Here is a 20,145-nt window from a genome sequence, read left to right on the forward strand (position 1 = left end):
CATACATGCTAAAATCTATCTTTACATCATTGTAGCCAATAGCCATGCCGTAACAGCGACCGGGAAGATATTGGCAAGCCAAGTTGCGTCTCACTTCACTTGCAGGTTAATTGAGATTAGGCAGGCCGGCCAAACAGATACTGCTGCTGCCATCACAACCAGGAGGACTACGGGCGAAACGAAACCCGCGGCAAGCAGATGCAGATCAGCACTTGTGAACCTTAGAACATTCAACGTTCAAATGTGACAGTTTGCTTACAACAGGTCCAGGTGCAGCCGCATTTAAACCAGTCAAGAATCTATATAGTGCCAACGAACACCTAATGCGCTACTGGTAGCCTTTTTTTTTTTTGAAGGTCTGGTAGCCTTGTTGAAACGACCCCTTGGTTCTACCATCCAATCCAAGCTACTACTCCTATAGAAACAGGATGATGACGTGGAGGTTTGGGACTGCTCTAATAAACTAATTGTTAATTGTGAGTTAGCTAACAATTAGCTAGCTACGGTATCAGTTGGTAGTGTTTAGAACCCAACAAGTAATTTTTAGTACCTAACTATTAATTTTAGAAGTTATAAAGAGAGCTTTAGTCCTCCTCTTGGGTCTTCACCTCCACTCCACTGACTACTGACTGACAGGTGACAAGGAGAGAAGGCTATCACATGGAGTCAAAAGTTGAGGGCTAACGCCGTAGGCTCGTTTATTTGCAACTGTTGACAAATCCCTGACTGAGTCCCTGACCTTGTGGCGTCCGTGCATACATATACTCGCCGACGCCGTGCCCTGTTGAAGTGCTGTGTGTGTGTATTTGAAGGTGGTATACGGTTCCTCGTGGAGGCATGTGAAGTGAAGGTGACAACAACTCACGAGTGACTGGCTCTTCCTCGTGAGAGGGATTACTGGTACACACATGGCATGTGGAGCGTGGAGGCGGCCATGCCGATGCCGATGCCGATGCCGTGGGGAGAGAGAGATAGAGAGAGATCGATTCCTCCTCGATCTCTTTGGGACGGCGACCCGGCTCGTACAAAAATCGCAGAGGGCTCGTAAAATGAAATGTTCTCTCACAGTCACACACACTACCGTCTGCTTCCGCCCTGCTGCCGTGAAAGTATGCACAACTGCAAAGTGAGGCTTTTCGATCATTTCTTTCGCCAGAATTTTTCGGTGTTCTATCAACAGAGGAAAGGAAAGGAAAGGAAAAGCTTGAGCACGCAGCCCGCCAATGGAGAAGCAACACGAATCCGCGCCCAGGAGGTTACTCGATTGCCTGTGTGTCCTATCAACCTTATATTTATAATATAATCCAGCATGGACCATCGGGCGGGCATCTATCGCAGGGGAGAACGAACGGACAGGCCAAGGAAAGCTACACGCAGGTAGCTGGGGATAACGTAAACTTCTCTCTCTCCCCCCGTCCCCCGCCTCGTGAAATCTGCATCATGACGACCTCATCATGGCGACCAACGAAAACCGAGTGGCTCCGGGGCCGACTCTGCTTGCCCGAGGTTCTACAGCAGCAATGTCATCGCGCATGTGGTGGTGGACCGGAACCGTGGATGGATCTGGCGGCTCCGGGCCTCCGGCAACGCGACACGGGTGCAATGCATGCAATGCAGTCCGGCAGGTGTATGTGTATGCACATTGCCGGATTCGGATGCAAGGCACCGGCAGAGACCGAATGGGCGAATGGTGGGTGAATAGAGAGAGAGGTCTTGGATGCAGTAGGAGGCATGCATCTGTTGGTCCAAACCTACGCACAAATCCAAGAGCGGTTTCTGCGTTGCCTGCTCGTGCATCAATTCCTTTTGTAGCGGAACGTTTTCCCACTCCATTCCTTTGCATCTAATACTACCATGGACCGGCCTCGAATTGGAATCCTGGAAGAGAGCCAGGGCAGGCACGGGCAGCGCACACCAACCTAGCCGGAGGCCGGAGCGTGCCGCTCGTCCCGTCGTCCGTGCTGGGACTGGGAGCACGAGGCCGTGTCCGCTGCTCCACCGCCCACCCGGCAGCGCTCATGTGGTCCGAGGCCCATGCACGCACCATCAGTACTAGTCGCTGCGCCCGATCAATGCATCGCAAGGCAATCTCCGGCTTGCCCTACAGCCAAAACGATGCTTGTACCCAAGGAACGCTGCCACTGGCAGGCACCCCTGGTGGCGTCCCAGCAAAGTCTCCTCTCTCGCTCTCTCTCTCTTCTTCAATCGGCAAGCCTGCGCCAGATAGATCGTGAGCTCGATCATAAAATCACAATAGGAAATAGAAAAGGAAGAACCCAAAGCTCACAATAGGAAATAGAAAAGGAAGAACCCAAAGCCATTAACTAGTTAATCTCTGGAGTCTGGAGAGTTATGCCCAGGTACCAGATGCATTCCACAGAGCATATTCGGACGAGCAAAACTAGCTGCGCAAGGGTCACTTCACTGGTAGCTGTCCTCCACAAACGGCGATACATGGGATCTTTCAGTGGATCAATGCGGGTTACCGTACACAGCACGGCAGCATGGATTCAATACAAACATTTCCTCGTGCCTTTCTGAACTACTAGTATAATATATTATAGGTTCTCAAAAGTTGGAGTAGCCTGTTGGGGGGCTCTATAGAGGCAGTAAGCTAGCTACGCACAACGAATGCCCAGTTTCCTAGCATTCGACTTCGACCAAATGCTTTTCACAGGTACCTAATAAATAAAACACACACACCATGTGCCATCGTGTGTAGCATTGCAGGCCATGCTTTCGGCACCAAACATCGCACGAGCTAATGCGCGACTCTTTCACCATGACACTGACAGTGCAAGCATGGTCAAAAGGACGATATGTACACAAACCGGTCAGCAAGAGGGCGGGCATGCATATATTGATGGCCCAAGGTCCAGATGATTAGGCACTAAGATCTACCGCCAGCTTCGGGGTCATCTGCATCCAGGTCTCCATTCTGTGCCATGAGCATTCTGTACACCCTTCTAGAGCATTTGTTCCCCAGCCTTTTGCCTTCGTCACCCAGTCGATCTTCCCACTTCAAGTCGCTAAGCAGAAGTTCCTTCTCGGCAACCTGTTTCAGGGACAAGTTATTAGCACAAAAAGGCCCATAGTTCCTAACTTTTTATATGAAACCCAGGGACGTCACACTCACGGTTTTACTGCCATCCATATATTCATTTAGAAGGGATCTCATGCAGGGATACTTCTTCCAGATTGCAAAAGCATATCTTGGCTGGATGTCAGGGATCGCTATTAAAGCTTTTAACCTGTCAGATACAATACGTGTGCAATGGTTCATGCCCATGATAGCCAAACAGATGGTCTCCATTTACATTAAACTATTGTAAAACAGAACCGAATAAAAATAATGAACTAGAAACTAACTCTCTGCAAAGAACAAATCAGAATACTACTACTAAGCAGGAACAACTCAGGAACCTAGTAGAAAGGTTAGGCTAGACACTGCATAGGAGAAACTCATCAGTAAATGAAAGAGTAACTAGATTTTGTTCCATTACAGATCAGATAAAATTGCAGCTAGCATCATGCAGAAGTGATAGTATTGAAAATGTACTGATTGTAGGCTAGAGTGCACGCTGAGAGGTAGGCCGTAGGGGTGGTTAGCAAAAGAGACTGATACTCGATGGACTAGTCTCTGCAAAACATACCAGGTGTCTTTCTTCGCCAGGTCCTTATGAACAAAACCTTTCGGGATAACTGCACCGTTAGCTTGCACAGATAACCATGTCAGTGGTTTCCTGCAAAAAGTCACCGAGGACACTAATCAAATATGGAAATGCTTATGGCAGCGAATAGAACTGCACTAAATGGAGATCCAGGACACAAAGCCAAATAAACTACATGCCAAGGATTTAAATATCTTATCGTTTAAAAGCATTAATGGTGAATCCATCTAAAAGAAATATGCACATGCCTACCGAACTAAATATAGTTGATAAGCCCGTATGCATTTCTACTTTTACCTGTCGCTCCGTTACACCAATGATAAATATCAGGGGTTTTGCTGTTCCACCACATCAAATATTTCCACGCATCAAAGGCAATACAAGTTTTTTTATAATACACAACATACTATTAACAATTAGAACAGAAACTTTAATCTTTGCTACTAAGCTGTAGGTTCCAACAAAACAGCATGGTAGCAGTGGACTCATTGAAAGCACAAAACAGTGACCATACATGATAGCTAAGCATGGGGGGAGGGGGGGGGGGCTACCATCCATCACAAATTTCTAGATTCACTAGAAACAACTAACAAAGTTACTGAACTTGTCTAAGTAAATTTAACTTGCCTGAATTTGCATTTTGCAAGACTAGACGTCAGGCCAACAAGGTGCTCTACTACTTCAGCTTCATCTATGCATTGCCTTGAGTGAACGTTAATATAGTGTGTTGCCAGTTTGCATAAAACCTATACAAAAAATAGCTGTAACGCATCCTAGGATAATAAAAGTTCATCATCAAAAAAAATGCAAGAAACGGAAACAGACCTCTTCCACTGGCGGACGTCTCCAAGTATTTGAAGGGTTCTTGTATTGACTTTGCTCACTGACATGATAACAGAAGACATTTCAATTTTTTCGGATTCAGATGGTCAAAGTTGGTTACATTTCCTACTACATAGAAGTTACCATGCATTGCACATTCCTCACAATCCAAAACGCCCACAAGGTGATGCACAGTGAACAGCATCCTCACCCATATCCAACTCCCAACGTCAGACTAATTGGGCTTATGCTCTTACAGATAAATAACAATCAACTCAATAAGCAATTTAATATCTTCAGGACATAACATATATTGCTATCAGATGGGAAGTTTAGAATACTGTTGAGGACCACATCATTGTCACCATCTCATTAAGAAAAGAAAAAGCGGTGCTCTCATTTCATTCTCTCAATTTGCATCCTCATTCACCAGGCACTGAACCTTATCTATCACTATTTTATTACATGGCAGTGCAAGTAAGTTTTTCTCACATCCCTAGCTATTTTCATACTAAGAACTCCAGTTGGAAAGGGGGGTACCATACTTCACTAGGTTATGGTTTAAAAGAGTAGGTCCAAGACAAAAGATAGAAAGGTAAGTTTTGATCAAACATCTTTCATCCATCCCTGTCTAAAATTAGCCAACATGCTGTTTAAAAAGGTTCAGAAGGTTTTGTTAAAGTTTGGGACTGAAGATAACATGCAAAGATTACTTCCTTTTCTTGTGAAGGCCAAAGTCCAAACTAGAAACAGTCAAATATATAATTCAGACTTCAGAGAGCTCACCATTTGTTGATGTAGTTCATCAATTTATTAATGATGTAGCAAATGGTGAATCCTGGGTATCCATCACAAACTCTTTGGACATGATCAAAGAACGATCCATTGCTTATAAGGTTACAAAATTCCTCAGCTTCAAGCACAATTGCTACATATTTCACTTGTGACAATGGATTTTGGTTCTGTAGAAAGATGTCATGCTACAATTTTAGGACTGTGTGGTTACTGTAAAATAGAAGATATGATGCTAAAAGGTTAGAGAGGAATAAAGGAAACATGTAGCACCATATCACAGCTATTGTTAAGGTCGGAAAACGCCTGAGCAATATCATCAGGAACATCCAACTTCCATAAAATTGAACCGCTGATTCTATTCTTGGTAGGTTCATAGGAAAGACCATTCTCTGTCAAACTTGAAAGAAGAGGACCTGTTAAAAAGAGGCAGATGTATTAGTGATAAAATATGGAAACAGTGAATGACGATAAATGGTTTTTATACAACTTAATTCACCATAGTCAAACAGACCTCCAATAGAGCCCCTTTGGATAACACTGTTGTCAATCTCAACAGTTATACATTCTAAAGCAAATTTTCCTGATTCCCATTTCTGAATTGCTTTTTCCATTTTCTTCTTCTTAGCTAGTTCATCTTTCAAGGCTTGCTTCAGTAGTTTATCTTCCTACAAAATAACCAATATGCGCTCTAATAATCTACCTTATCCATGGATAAGCATATGAAACACTTGCTGAACTGAACCTGCCGTTTTTGTTTTCTTTCTTGCATCAGCTTGTCTTTCTCCTCCTTCGTCAGTTTCTTCCCTGCCTACATAATTTGCAAGAATGCTTCATCACTTAAATTACCTGTCTGTAAAACTCGATTCCCTTCTTGACAAAACTCATACCGGTTGTCTTTTCTGCTTCTCATGAACCTGCTCGGTACCGTCCTTTTGGCACATCATCGCTTCCTACATAGACATGGTGCTATGCCACTTGATTACAATTAAGCGTGTTGATATATCTATCTTAATCAGTACTTCAGTAGGCACTAGGCATGAACATGCACAACTAGTAAGTTTTGCCTTTATTTATGCAATGAAGCGATGTATTTCTTGAACAGCATATAATGTTTCTACTTATGCACGCATACATTGTGTGCAAGATATGACATATAAACACCCATAAACAGAAATGCATAAGTCCATACATGTTTTCTCTGTTGTCAAATGATTTCAACCACAAAATCTGTCGTGTACCCAGGAACGGGGTACCTAAGGCAAGGCCCACAAACCTCGACCAAGTCCCCGCTGGGTGAGAAGGAGGCCAACCCTGAGGCAGGCAGACGCAGTCACAGCTGGCCCGAGGCCAACCTCGGACAGAAGACGATGTCACGGCTCGCCCGAGAGGGATGAAAACGGTCGGTAAACACTAAAACCATTACCGTTATCATATTTTTATCGGAAACAAAATCGAAAACGGTAACTCCGGAAACGGAAACGATATCGGTATTTCGGAAACATCGGAAATGAAAGTTCGGTGCGAAAAATACACCGGTAACGGTCGAAATCTAAAATACGATCAGTAAACATATCTAACTTCACAATACAACAAAGTTGACAAAAGATCACAAAGACCACAAATTCACAATTCATGATATAACAAGTTCACAAGGATCACAAATTTATAATATAAAAAGTTTACAAATATCACAAGTTCACAATATAACAAGTTCACAGTATAACAAGTGCCTAGAAAAGACAGACTGTCGGCTCTCTATCATTATATATTACTAATACATAACATGTGCATAGAAAATGATGGATTCGTTCGAGAGACCAAATCGTTAATCTCAAATGGCTTCCAACACCATCTATCCAAAAAAATATCTTAAGACGTCTAAAAATACAAAAATAAATAATCCTTATCCAGAGACGTACAGGCGATGCGAAAAAATCACATGTTGGAAAATTTCGAAAAAAAATTCCGAGACACAAATCCGGTAATTTCCGACAAAAAACGGTAACCGAAGGAAACGGTCGGTAAAACACCACGCCGATTCCGATAGAAAATTCTGAAACCGATTCCGTTTTCGAAAAATACCGTTACCGGTGAATCCGATCGAAAATTTTCGAAATCGGTTTCCGAGATAACGAAAAATTCCGAAACCGTTTTCATCCCCACCCGAGGACACCCTCGGGTGGTAGACGAAGTCATGGCTCGCCCGAGGCCAACCCCGGACAAGCAGCACATTACTGACTCACCCGAGGGCATCTCGGATGATGCTCCAGAAGGTGCCCGACTCCACCGACCAACTCCGTAAGGCGGACCAACCGACCAACTCTCCGACTCGCCCGAGGGCGTCTCGGGCGATGCTTCGGAAGGCGACCAACTTTGCAAGCGGACCAGCCGACCAACTCTCCCACCAATTCATTGTCGAGCAACCCGACGAGGCAAAAAGCTGAGTCCAGCGCTACTGATCCATGTCAGCTACGACGGGACGCGTCACCATCGAACCACGCCCGGACATGCGCACAACACGCTGAATGGACGTCGGGGTCTCTACAGTGACCCATACATCGAAAGGATGGGACAACGCGCCATACCGATGTACGCCTACACACGCTAACAGGTGACGAAGGGCTCATTACGACAGGAGAAGCAACACCTCGTACGACCGCACCATGAGACTGATCCGTGGGACCCGCCGTGCACCACTACAAAGATGTCAGCAATGGACTCACTACAGGAGCCGGAGTAACAGACGACACCATACTAGGAGTACGGCTACACATGACCTACGGAGGACCCACCACGACAACTCGAGGAGCAGATCTCCCTCTCTCTCTCTTTCTCTCTAGTAGAATACAATTCCCACTGTAAGGTCCTACCCTTGAGATGTAAAAGGGCAGGGGCCCTCCTTCGGAGAAACACATGACCACACAAGCACACCCGTTGGAACACACTCTCCTGCAATACTACAATCAGCACTACACTAGACTAGGGCTCCGGCCTGAACCAATATAACCCACTGTCTCAGATCCAGCTTTGAGCCCCCTGTGGCTCACCATTCGGAGTGAGTCCGCGCTTGCATCCCCACCGAACACAATCTTATTGTCCCGCGGTTTCTGAAACCATGACAAAATCAGACTTTACCTTATTGTTTGGCAAATTGGTCAAAGGCTCCATGTTCATGATGTCATCATCTGACTCATTGTCACTATCAAGTGATATCAGAGAGGTAACTCCTGCGAAACAGGATCAGGTGTTATCAGTCGCAGATAGTAGGCAAATCATGATGAGTCTAGAACCGAGTGTTATTGTGGTAAAAACAGTGATTTTTTCCATCAGGACCGCATGGGAGTTGCCGATATGATGAGTCACAATGATAATTCACAAAATCAAGAGCTGCATTACAATTCTTTTTTAACCTACCTTAACTTAATGTAAGCTGAAACATACTAGAAGCAACTCTACTCTATTAGACACAAGAAACCGTGCTAAGTAAACAAAAACAGTGCTTGACAATAATAGTAGTAGATTCCTCTTGTTGACACAGAGAGCAAGCAGCCACAAGCGAGGACAATTTACCAGATCCTTTTTGTGCCGGCGGAGCAGATGACATTGACATGTCAGGGGCAGCAGGTGGCCTAACCGAGTCCGGGGAGGCGAAGCCCGGAGTCTCAGCAGCAAGACTGCCGAGGCCGTCAGAAGTGGGCACAACCGTCTCTGGTGACTCGGAGAAAGCGGCCCAGTAAAAGATAGAATCGGGCCTGTCGGCAACAACATCACCAGTGGGTGAGAGCGCCACGTCGTCGTCCACCCCGACCGGCTGCTTGGGCACCGAGGAGAGCCGCGGCTTTGGCGGTGACGGGGTGTCGTCGAGGTTGATGGAGACCGAGGAGCGCCGCCGCTTAGGCGGAGACGGGGTGTCGTCGAGGTTGATGGGGGCCACCGCCGCGAGGGGAGGCCGCTTTCGCAGGGGCGGGGACGGCGAGAACGCGTCGAGGAAATCGCGGGAAGAGGTTCCGGAGGATCCGAGGGACCGCTTGCACGAGGCAGGGGAGGCGATGCCGAGGCAGGTGTTGTCGTCGTCGTCGTCGTCGAGGATGTCGACCACGGGAACGGAGGACGCCATAGACAGAGCTGTGTTTGCGGATTCGCCTAGCCGAGGCGAGATGGGGAATTTTGATTTCGGGTTTTGAGCGGTTTGGCGGGTTAGGGCAATCCGGGCTCCGGCCGCGGCGCCGACTGCAGGGTGTGTCGCTGCCTCTCGCTGCGGCCTGCGGGCTGCGGCGCTGCGGAAGTAGCTTTAAAATTTGCAAGGCTAGTGGGCTATCGGCCCGACTCGGGCGTTGCCTCTAGGGCTCCAGCTCCGTGTCCATGTTCCGCTTGCGGATGGGCCACTACCCGTTTCAGCTGCTGTCTACGCTGCGCTCGTGGGCTATGACTTATGGGTTTCTTGAGCGTAGACGTTTTATTTTAAAAAAAATAGATACTCTGCTTTTCTTGAAAACCAGTAGAGAGTTAGCTGTGGCCATCGCCGTTGCCGCGGTCGACCGTCGCCGCCGCCACTTCTTGTGGTATGGGACAGGCGTCGCTGGTGGCTCACGCTGACTGGTCGCATGGTACAAGCTGTGTGACACTAAGGAAAGCGTCAAGGACCTGAAGACTCTCAACGCCTGTCTCCTGCTGAAGCTCCTCCATCGCCTACGCACTGCGACTTCCTCCTGAGCAATTTGGGTCCGCAGGAGCGTGTGCCTCGCTACCCTGAAAGGCTCTCTCGGTGATCACTGGCGAGTGCTCAGCTCGCTCCTGGCCATCACCTCGTGCGATGTTATGGAATGCAGGGCCACTGCGTTCTGGCTCGACGAGTGGTGTGACGAGGGCGACTTCGCCACCCGCTTCCCCGCCGCTCTGCACCGACTGTTTACGCCTTTTTTTCAAGAATCGGCGGCGGTGCCCTCTGCGAGGTGAACGGTCCGCAGCCAGGAGTCGGACGGTCCGCGACCTGTCGCAGAGCTTGAGTTTCTTACCTAACGTGTCGGACGGTCCGCGCGTGCGCAGAGGCGGCGAAGGTCGCCAGCGGCGCTTGATCTCGTTTCCGGAAGGGATCCCGTCGGGGAGGAGAGATCCTAAGGGTTGTCTAGGCTCGGCAGGCCGACCTAAACTCCTCTAATCGACATAGAGTCGAAGAGAAGCGGAGAATTTGGGGATTGAAATACTAAACTAGAATTACTCCTAATGCATAAAGTAAAAACGAGAAATAAACTTGATTTGATCGATTGTTAGGGGTTCAATCGGCCGTAGCCCTTCATCTATATAAAGGGGAGGTCTGGATCCGCTTCAAACTGTTTTCCGAGTTAATCCCGTGGTTTTAGGTAATAAATCCCGCGAGAAACTAGGAACCCTAACTGACTCTGCGTACACGCGGACCGTCCGCGCCACCACCACGGACTGTCCGGACCGCGGACCGTCCGGCCTCAGGGCCGGACCGTCCACTAGGCTTTTTTGGTGTCCAACATATGCCCCTGCCTTTTGGTGAAGGTTGACGAACCAAAAGCATATGAACTAAACCTGATGTTAGTCATCGGCTTTTCAATATACAGATCATTCAATAAAGCACCAATGTATAAAGACCATTTTGGATTGTATCTTTTTCGGCTATGACCATTTGATCAATGGATCAAAATAAATAGAATGGAGGTGCCCCCAGCCTGGATAGACAAAAGGAACTATAAATGTACCATGGATTCATCGTCGTGCCATTCCACATTTAAGTAGGACAATATACCGACGAATAAACGGATGGAAAGTACCCTGGTCTCATAGGATGAACAGGCGATGCTTGTCGCGTCACCTTTTGGACCATTTTGTTCGGCCGTTTCGTTTTAGCAGGTGACCAGTGTTTCTTCGTTGACCGATCACGTGTAACAGTCTTTTTGCTAGCATTTTTAGAGAGCAACTGATCAAAAGCAGAGTCGGCTTTGATCAGCCGACTATATGTGCTTTGCCCTTGCGTCTCTTTCCTTGCTTCGTGTAGAGGCTGACGCCTTCGGTCATAGGTGGACTGTCCGGTTGGGTTAGTCGGATCGTTTGTCTGAGCACCGAATCGTCCACACGTAGGTGCCGGACCATCTGCGATGCTCGGGCCAGGCTGATGTGTTTGGTTCATTAATTGTGCCTGCTCCCCGGTGCCTTCGGACTTTTTAACCTTCTCGTCCGAAGCCTTTCGAGCAATCTCCTTTTGTGATATAATTGACATGCGAGGATCGCCAATGACGATGCCCTTGCCTTTGCCTTTATCGTTCATTTCGGGCTGAACCAAGACCTTTTTGCATGTGAGTTCTATTGTATTAACAGGAAAAGGTTGTGTGTCTACTTGCATCTCCTGAAAAGTCAATCGGCCCTTATTTATGGCCGATTGTATCTGTCGACGAAAAACATTACAATCATTAGTGGCATGAGAAAAACAATTATGCCACTTACAATAAGCACATCTTTTTAATTCATCAGGAGGAGGAATAGTATGCGTTAATTTAATGTTGCCGTTTTTTAGTAACTCGTCAAATATTTTATCGCATTTGGCAACATTAAAAGTAAACTTAACTTCTTGTCGATTCTTTCGAATCGACTGTAAAGCAGAACATGCTGAAGGTTTAGCCTGTCCTGGACAAACCAGTTCGGCGTGTATACATCCGTGGATTCATCGTCCGAATTATCGTATCCCACTAGATGCATCTTATGGCTAGCCGATTTTGATGTTTCCTTACTTCGGCTTTCACAGGTCTTCGCCCACTGGTGCAAGTGCACTAGCGAAAAGAATTGGGTGCCATCTATTTTTTCTTTTAAGTAGGGTCGCAACCCATTGAAAGCCAGCCCTGTTAGTTGTTTTCCTGCGACATGGATCTGAAAGCATCGGTTTCTAGTGTCCCGGAACCTCCAGATATAGTCATTAACCGATTCTTCAGGCCCCTGTCGGACTGAAGCTAAGTCAGCCAATTCTAATTCTTATTCTCCTAAGAAGAAGTGTTCATGAAATTTCCGCTCTAATTCTTCCTAAGAGTTAATAGAGTTTGGTGGCAAAGTTGTGTATCATGCGAATGCAGTATCAGTAAGGGACAACAAGAATAAACGAACACAGTAGGCTTCCCCATCAGCCAATTCTCCCAAGTGTGTTATGAATTGACTAATATGTTCGTGTGTGCTTTTCCCACCTTCACCAGAAAATTTAGAGAAGTCTGGTATTCTAGTTCCCTGTGGTTATGGCACGGTGTCGAAACGGTGGCTATAAGGTTTCTGATACGATTGTCCAGTACCTGACACACTAACACCGAGTTTATCCCTGAACATCCCAGCTACCTCGTCTCTGATCCTCTCCGCCATGTCTGGCGACCATCTGAAAGGGAATTAGTCTTACACCTAGTTCCTAAATAATTTTGGTGGTTGAATTGCCCAACACAAATCTTTGGACTAACTAGTTTGCTCTAGTGTATAAGTTATACAGGTGTCAAAGGTTCACACTTAGCCAATAAAAAGACCAAGTGTTGGGTTCAACAAAAGTGCAAAGGAGCAACCGAAGGCTCCTCTGGTCTGGCGCACCGGACTGTCCGGTGTGCCACCGGACATGTCCGGTGCACCAGAGGACTCAGGTTTCAAACTCGTCACCTTCGGGAATTTCCAGAGGCCACTCCGCTATAATTCACCGGACTGTCCGGTGCTCCAAGGAAGGGCGGCCTCAGGAACTCGCCAGCCTCGGGTTTTCACTCCAGCCGCTCCGCTATAATTCACCGGACTGTCCGGTGTGCACCGGACTGTCCGGTGCATCTACGGAGCAACGGCTACTTCAGGCGCCAACGGCTACCTGCAGCGCATTTATTGCGCGCCAGCGCGCGCAGAGGTCAGGCACGCGCATGCTGGCGCACCGGACACTCTACAGTACATGTCCGGTGCGCCACCGGACATCAAGGCAGGCCCAGAAGTCAGAATTCCAACGGTCGATTTCCAACGGCACTGATGACGTGGCGGGGGCACCGGACTGTCCGGTGTGCACCGGACTGTCCGGTGTGCACCGGACTGTCCGGTGCGCCATCGAACAGACAGCCCAGCCAACGGTCAAGTTTGGTGGTTGGGGCTATAAATACCCCAACCACCCCACCATTCATAGCATCCAAGTTTTTCACTTCCCAACTACTACAAGAGCTCTAGCATTCAATTCTAGACACACCAAAGAGATCAAATCCTCTCCCAACTCCACACAAAGCCCTAGTGACTAGAGAGAGTGATTTGTTGTGTTCATTTGAGCTCTTGCGCTTGGATCGCTTCCTTTTCTTTGACATTCTTTCTTGTGATCAAACACTCACTTGTAATTGAGGCAAGAGACACCAATCGTGTGGTGGTTCCTTGCGGGAAGTTTGATTCCCAAGTGATTTGAGAAAGAGAAGCTCACTCGGTCCGAGGGACCGATTGAGAGAGGGAAGGGTTGAAAGAGACCCGGCCTTTGTGGCCTCCTCAACGGGGAGTAGGTTTGCAAGAACCGAACCTCGGTAAAACAAATCCGCGTGTCACACTCTTCATTTGCTTGCGATTTGTTTTGCTCCCTCTCTCGCGGACTCATTTATATTTCTAACGCTAACCCGACTTGTAGTTGTGATTATTTTTGAGAATTTCAGTTTCGCCCTATTCACCCCCCCCCCTCTAGGCGACTTTCAATTGGTATCCGAGCCGGTGCTTCATTAGAGCCTAACCGCTCGAAGTGATGTCGGGAGATCACGCCAAGAAGGAGATGGAGACCGGCGAAAAGCCCACTACAAGCCACGGGAGCACTTCATCGGAAGAGTCCCGCACCAAGAGGAAGGAGAAGAAGAAGAGCTCCTCCAACAAAGGGAAGGAGAAGAAATCTTCTTCGCACCACAAAGAGAAGAAGGAGAGATCTTCCTCCCACAAGCCACATCGGAAAGGGGACAAGCACAAAAGGATGAGGAAAGTGGTCTACTACGAGACCGACACTTCATCAACATCGACCTCCGACTCCGATGCGCTCTCCGTAACTTCTAAACGCCAAGAGCGTAAGAAGTTTAGTAAGATCCCCCTACATTACCCTCGCATTTCTAAAAATGCACCTTTACTTTCCGTCCCATTAGGCAAACCACCAACTTTTGATGGTGAAGATTATGCTAGGTGGAGTGATTTAATGCGATTTCATCTAACCTCACTCCACAAAAGTATATGGGATGTTGTTGAGTTTGGTGCAGAGGTACCATCCGTAGGGGATAAAGACTATGATGAGGATGAGGTGGCCCAAATCGAGCACTTCAACTCTCAAGCGACAACAATACTCCTCGCCTCTTTAAGTAGAGAGGAGTATAACAAAGTTCAAGGGTTGAAGAGCGCCAAGGAAGTTTGGGATGTGCTCAAAACCGCGCACGAAGGAGATGAGCTCATCAAAATCACCAAGCGGGAAACGATCGAGGGGGAGCTCGGTCGGTTCCGACTTCGCAAAGGGGAAGAGCCACAACACATGTACAACCGGCTCAAGACTTTGGTGAATCAAGTGCGCAACCTCGGGAGCACAAAGTGGGACGACCACGAAATGGTTAAGGTGATTCTAAGATCTCTCATTTTCCTTAACCCCACTCAAGTTCAATTAATTCGTGGTAATCCTAGATATACTAAAATGACCCCCGAGGAAGTTATCGGGAATTTTGTAAGTTTTGAGTGCATGATCGAAGGCTCAAGGAAGATCAACGAGCTTGATGATCCATCCACATCCGAAGCTCAACCCGTCGCAATCAAGGCGACGGAAGAAAAGAAGGAGGAGACTACACCAAGTCGACAACCTATAGACGCCTCCAAGCTCGACAATGAGGAAATGGCGCTCGTCATCAAGAGCTTCCGCCAAATCCTCAAGCAAAGGAGAGGGAAAGACTACAAGTCCCGCTCCAAGAAGGTTTGCTACAAGTGTGGTAAGCCCGGTCACTTTATTGCTAAATGTCCATTATCAAGTGATAGTGACAGGGGCGACGACAAGAAGGGGAGAAGAAAGGAGAAGAAGAGGTACTACAAGAAGAAGGGCGGCGATGCCCATGTTTGTCGGGAGTGGGACTCCGACGAAAGCTCTAGCGACTCCTCCGACGACGAGGACGCCGCCAACATCGCCGTCACTAAAGGACTCCTCTTCCCCAACGTCGGCCACAAGTGCCTCATGGCAAAAGACGGCAAAAGGAAGAAGGTTAAATCCAACTCCTCCACTAAATATGAATCGTCTAGTGATGATAATGCTAGTGGTGAGGAAGATAATTTGCGTATCCTTTTTGCCAACCTTAACATGGAACAAAAAGAAAAATTAAATGAGCTAATTAGTGCCATCCATGAAAAGGATGATCTCTTGGACTCCCAAGAGGACTTCCTAATCAAGGAAAATAAGAAACATGTTAAGGTTAAAAATGCTTATGCTCTAGAGGTAGAAAAATGTGAAAAATTGTCTAGTGAGCTAAGCACTTGCCATGAGACTATTAACAACCTTAGAAATGAAAATGCTAGATTAATTGCTAAGGTTGATTCTCATGTTTGTATTGATTCAGCTCCCGATCTTAGAAATGATAATGATGATTTGCTTGCTAAGATTAAGGAATTGAATGATTCTCTTGCTAGTCTTAGAGTAGAAAATGATAATTTGATTGCTAAGGCTAAAGATTTTGATGTTTGCAAAGTTACAATTTCCGATCTTAGAGATAAGAATGATATACTACATGCTAAGATTGTTGAACTTAATTCTTGCAAACCCTCTACATCTACCATTGAGCATGTCACTATTTGTACTAGATGTAGAGATATTAATGTTGATGCTATTCATGATCACATGATTTTAATTAAGCAACAAAATGATCATATAGCTAAACTAGATGCTAAAATTGCCGAGCACAACTTAGAAAATGAGAAATTTAAATTTGCTCGTAGCATGCTTTATAATGGGAGACGCCCTGGCATTAAGGATGGCGTTGGCTTCCAAAAGGGAAACAATGACAGACTTAATGCCCCTCCTAAGAACTTGTCTAACTTTGTTAAGGGCAAGGCTCCCATGCCTCAGGATAACGAGGGCTACATTTTGTACCCTGCCGGCTATCCTGAGAGCAAAATTAGGAAAATTCATTCTAGGAAGTCTCACTCTGGCCCTAATCATGCTTTTATGTATAAGGGTGAGACATCTAGCTCTAGGCAACCAACCCGTGCCAAGTTGCCTAGAAAGAAAGCTCCCAATGCATCAAATGATCATGCCATTTCATTTAAAACTTTTGATGCTTCTTATGTGCTTACTAACAAATCCGGCAAGGTAGTTGCCAAGTTTGTTGGGGCAAACACAAGGGTTCCAAGACTTGTGTTTGGGTACCCAAAGTTCTTGTGTCTAATGCCAAAGGACCCAAAACCGTTTGGGTACCTAAAGTCAAGAACTAAAATTGTTTTGTAGGTTTATGCATCCGGGGGCTCAAGTTGGATACTCGACAGCGGGTGCACAAACCACATGACAGGGGAGAAAAAGATGTTCTCCTCATATGAGAAAAACCAAGATCCCCAACGAGCTATCACATTCGGGGATGGAAATCAAGGTTTGGTCAAAGGATTGGGTAAAATTGCTATATCACCTGACCATACTATTTCCAATGTTTTTCTTGTTGATTCATTAGATTACAATTTGCTTTCCGTATCTCAATTATGTCAAATGGGCTACAACTGTCTATTCACTGATGTAGGTGTCACTGTCTTTAGAAGAAGTGATGATTCAATAGCATTTAAGGGAGTGTTAGAGGATCAGCTATACTTAGTAGATTTTGATAGAGCTGAACTCGACACTTGCTTAATTGCTAAGACTAACATGGGTTGGCTCTGGCACCGCCGACTAGCCCATGTTGGAATGAAGAATCTTCATAAGCTTCTAAAGGGAGAACACATTTTAGGATTAACAAATGTTCATATTGAGAAAGACAGGATTTGTAGCGCATGTCAAGCCGGGAAGCAAGTTGGAACCAACATCCACACAAGAACATTATGACGACCGACATGCCGCTTGAGCTACTCCACATGGATCTATTCGGCCCGATTGCTTACATAAGCATCGGCGGGAGTAAGTACTGTCTAGTTGTTGTGGATGATTATTCTCGCTTCACTTGGGTATTCTTTTTACAGGAAAAATCTCAAACCCAAGAGACCTTAAAGGGATTCTTGAGACGGGCTCAAAATGAGTTCGGCTTAAGGATCAAGAAAATAAGAAGCGACAACGGGACGGAGTTCAAGAACTCTCAAATTGAAGGCTTTCTTGAGGAGGAGGGCATCAAGCATGAGTTCTCCTCTCCCTACACCCCTCAACAAAATGGTGTAGTGGAGAGGAAGAATCGAACTCTATTGGACATGGCAAGGACCATGCTTGATGAGTACAAGACTTCGGATCGGTTTTGGGCCGAGGCGGTCAACACCGCTTGCTACGCCATCAACCGGTTATATCTTCACCGAATCCTCAAGAAAACATCATATGAACTCCTAACCGGTAAAAAGCCCAATATTTCTTATTTTAGAGTCTTTGGTAGCAAATGTTTTATTCTTGTTAAAAGAGGTAGAAAATCTAAATTTGCTCCTAAGACTGTAGAAGGCTTTTTACTTGGTTATGACTCAAACACAAGGGCATATAGAGTCTTTAACAAGTCCACTGGACTAGTTGAAGTCTCTTGTGACGTTGTGTTTGATGAGACTAACGGCTCTCAAGTAGAGCAAGTTGATCTTGATGAGATAGGTGAAGAACAGGCTCCATGCATAGCGATAAGGAACATGTCCATTGGGGATGTGTGTCCTAAGGAATCCGAAGAGCCTCCACATGCACAAGATCAACCATCCTCCTCCACGCAAGCATCTCCACCAACACAAGTTGAGGATGAGACTCAAGATGTTGAACAAGAAGACCAAGAAGATGAGCCACCTCAAAATGACGGCAACGATCAAGGGGGAGATGCAAATGATGAAGATAAGGAGGATAAAGAACCAAGGCCGCCACACCCAAGAGTCCACCAAGCAATACAACGAGATCACCCCGTCGACACTATCCTCGGCGACATTCATAAGGGGGTAACTACTAGATCTCGTGTTGCACATTTTTGTGAGCATTACTCGTTTGTTTCCTCTATTGAGCCACACAGGGTAGAGGAAGCACTACAAGATTCGGATTGGGTGGTGGCGATGCAAGAGGAGCTCAACAATTTCACAAGGAGCGAGGTATGGCACTTAGTTCCACGTCCTAACCAAAATGTTGTAGGAACCAAATGGGTCTTCCGCAACAAGCAAGATGAGCATGGTGTGGTGACAAGGAACAAAGCTCGACTTGTGGCCAAAGGATACTCCCAAGTCGAAGGTTTGGATTTCGGTGAAACCTATGCACCCGTAGCTAGGCTTGAGTCAATTCGCATATTATTAGCCTATGCTACTTACCATGGCTTTAAGCTTTATCAAATGGACGTGAAAAGTGCTTTCCTCAATGGACCAATCAAGGAAGAGGTCTATGTTGAGCAACCTCCCGGCTTTGAAGACAGTGAGTATCCTAACCATGTCTATAAGCTCTCTAAGGCGCTTTATGGGCTCAAGCAAGCCCCAAGAGCATGGTATGAATGCCTTAGAGATTTCCTTATTGCTAATGGCTTCAAAGTCGGCAAGGCCGATCCTACACTCTTCACTAAAACTCTTGACAATGATTTGTTTGTATGCCAAATTTATGTTGATGATATCATATTTGGGTCTACTAACGAATCTACTTGTGAGGAATTTAGTAGGATCATGACACAGAAATTCGAGATGTCTATGATGGGGGAGTTGAAGTATTTCTTAGGATTCCAAGTAAAGCAACTCCAAGAGGGCACCTTCATTAGCCAAACGAAGTACACTCAAGACATTCTAAACAAGTTTGGGATGAAGGATGCCAAGCCCATCAAGACACCCATGGGAACAAATGGGCATCTCGACCTCGACGCGGGAGGTAAGTCCGTGGATCAAAAGGTATACCGGTCGATGATTGGTTCATTGCTTTACTTATGTGCATCTCGACCGGACATTATGCTTTCCGTTTGCATGTGTGCAAGATTCCAAGCCGACCCTAAGGAATCACACCTTACGGCCGTAAAACGAATCTTGAGATATTTAGCTTACACTCCTAAGTTTGGGCTTTGGTACCCTCGGGGATCCACATTTGATTTGATTGGTTATTCGGATGCCGATTGGGCAGGGTGTAAGATTAATAGAAAGAGCACATCAGGGACTTGCCAGTTCTTGGGAAGATCCTTGGTGTCTTGGGCTTCAAAGAAGCAAAACTCGGTCGCTCTTTCTACCGCCGAAGCCGAATACATTGCCGCAGACCATTGTTGCGCGCAATTACTTTGGATGAGGCAAACCCTGCGGGACTACGGTTACAAATTAACCAAAGTTCCTTTGCTATGTGATAATGAGAGTGCAATCAAAATGGCCGACAATCCCGTCGAGCATAGCCGCACTAAGCACATAGCCATTCGGTATCATTTTCTTAGGGATCACCAACAAAAGGGGGATATCGAGATTTCTTACATCAACACTAAAGATCAATTAGCCGATATCTTTACCAAGCCTCTTGATGAACAAACTTTTACCAAACTTAGGCATGAGCTCAATATTCTTGATTCACGCAACTTCTTTTGCTAGATTGCACACATAGCTCATTTATATACTTTTGATCATATCTCTTTTATATGCTATGACTAATGTGTTTTCAAGTCTATTTCAAACCAAGTCATAGGTATATTGAAAGGGAATTGGAGTCTTCGGCAAAGACAAAGGCTTCTACTCCGTAACTCATCCTTCGCCGTCGCTC

At 46.2% G+C, this 20,145-nt stretch overlaps 1 protein-coding gene across 1 annotated transcript; it reads right to left on the reverse strand.

Annotated features, from left to right (window-relative positions):
- Positions 1 to 2,530: 2,530 nt before the first annotated feature.
- On the reverse strand, positions 2,531 to 9,546 carry LOC103645850 (crossover junction endonuclease EME1). Its single transcript, XM_008670560.2, has 12 exons — positions 8,859 to 9,546; positions 8,424 to 8,515; positions 6,176 to 6,238; positions 6,031 to 6,096; positions 5,800 to 5,953; positions 5,559 to 5,701; positions 5,280 to 5,455; positions 4,497 to 4,554; positions 4,299 to 4,417; positions 3,654 to 3,743; positions 3,137 to 3,251; positions 2,531 to 3,055 (listed from the first exon to the last, which is right to left on the reverse strand). The coding sequence occupies exons 1-12, from the start codon at positions 9,403 to 9,405 to the stop codon at positions 2,891 to 2,893; spliced, it is 1,788 nt and encodes a 595-aa protein (XP_008668782.1). The 5' UTR covers positions 9,406 to 9,546; the 3' UTR covers positions 2,531 to 2,890.
- Positions 9,547 to 20,145: the final 10,599 nt, after the last annotated feature.

This window comes from Zea mays, chromosome 2 (genome assembly GCF_902167145.1).
Source record: "Zea mays cultivar B73 chromosome 2, Zm-B73-REFERENCE-NAM-5.0, whole genome shotgun sequence".
In the NCBI taxonomy this organism is placed as follows: domain Eukaryota; kingdom Viridiplantae; phylum Streptophyta; class Magnoliopsida; order Poales; family Poaceae; genus Zea; species Zea mays.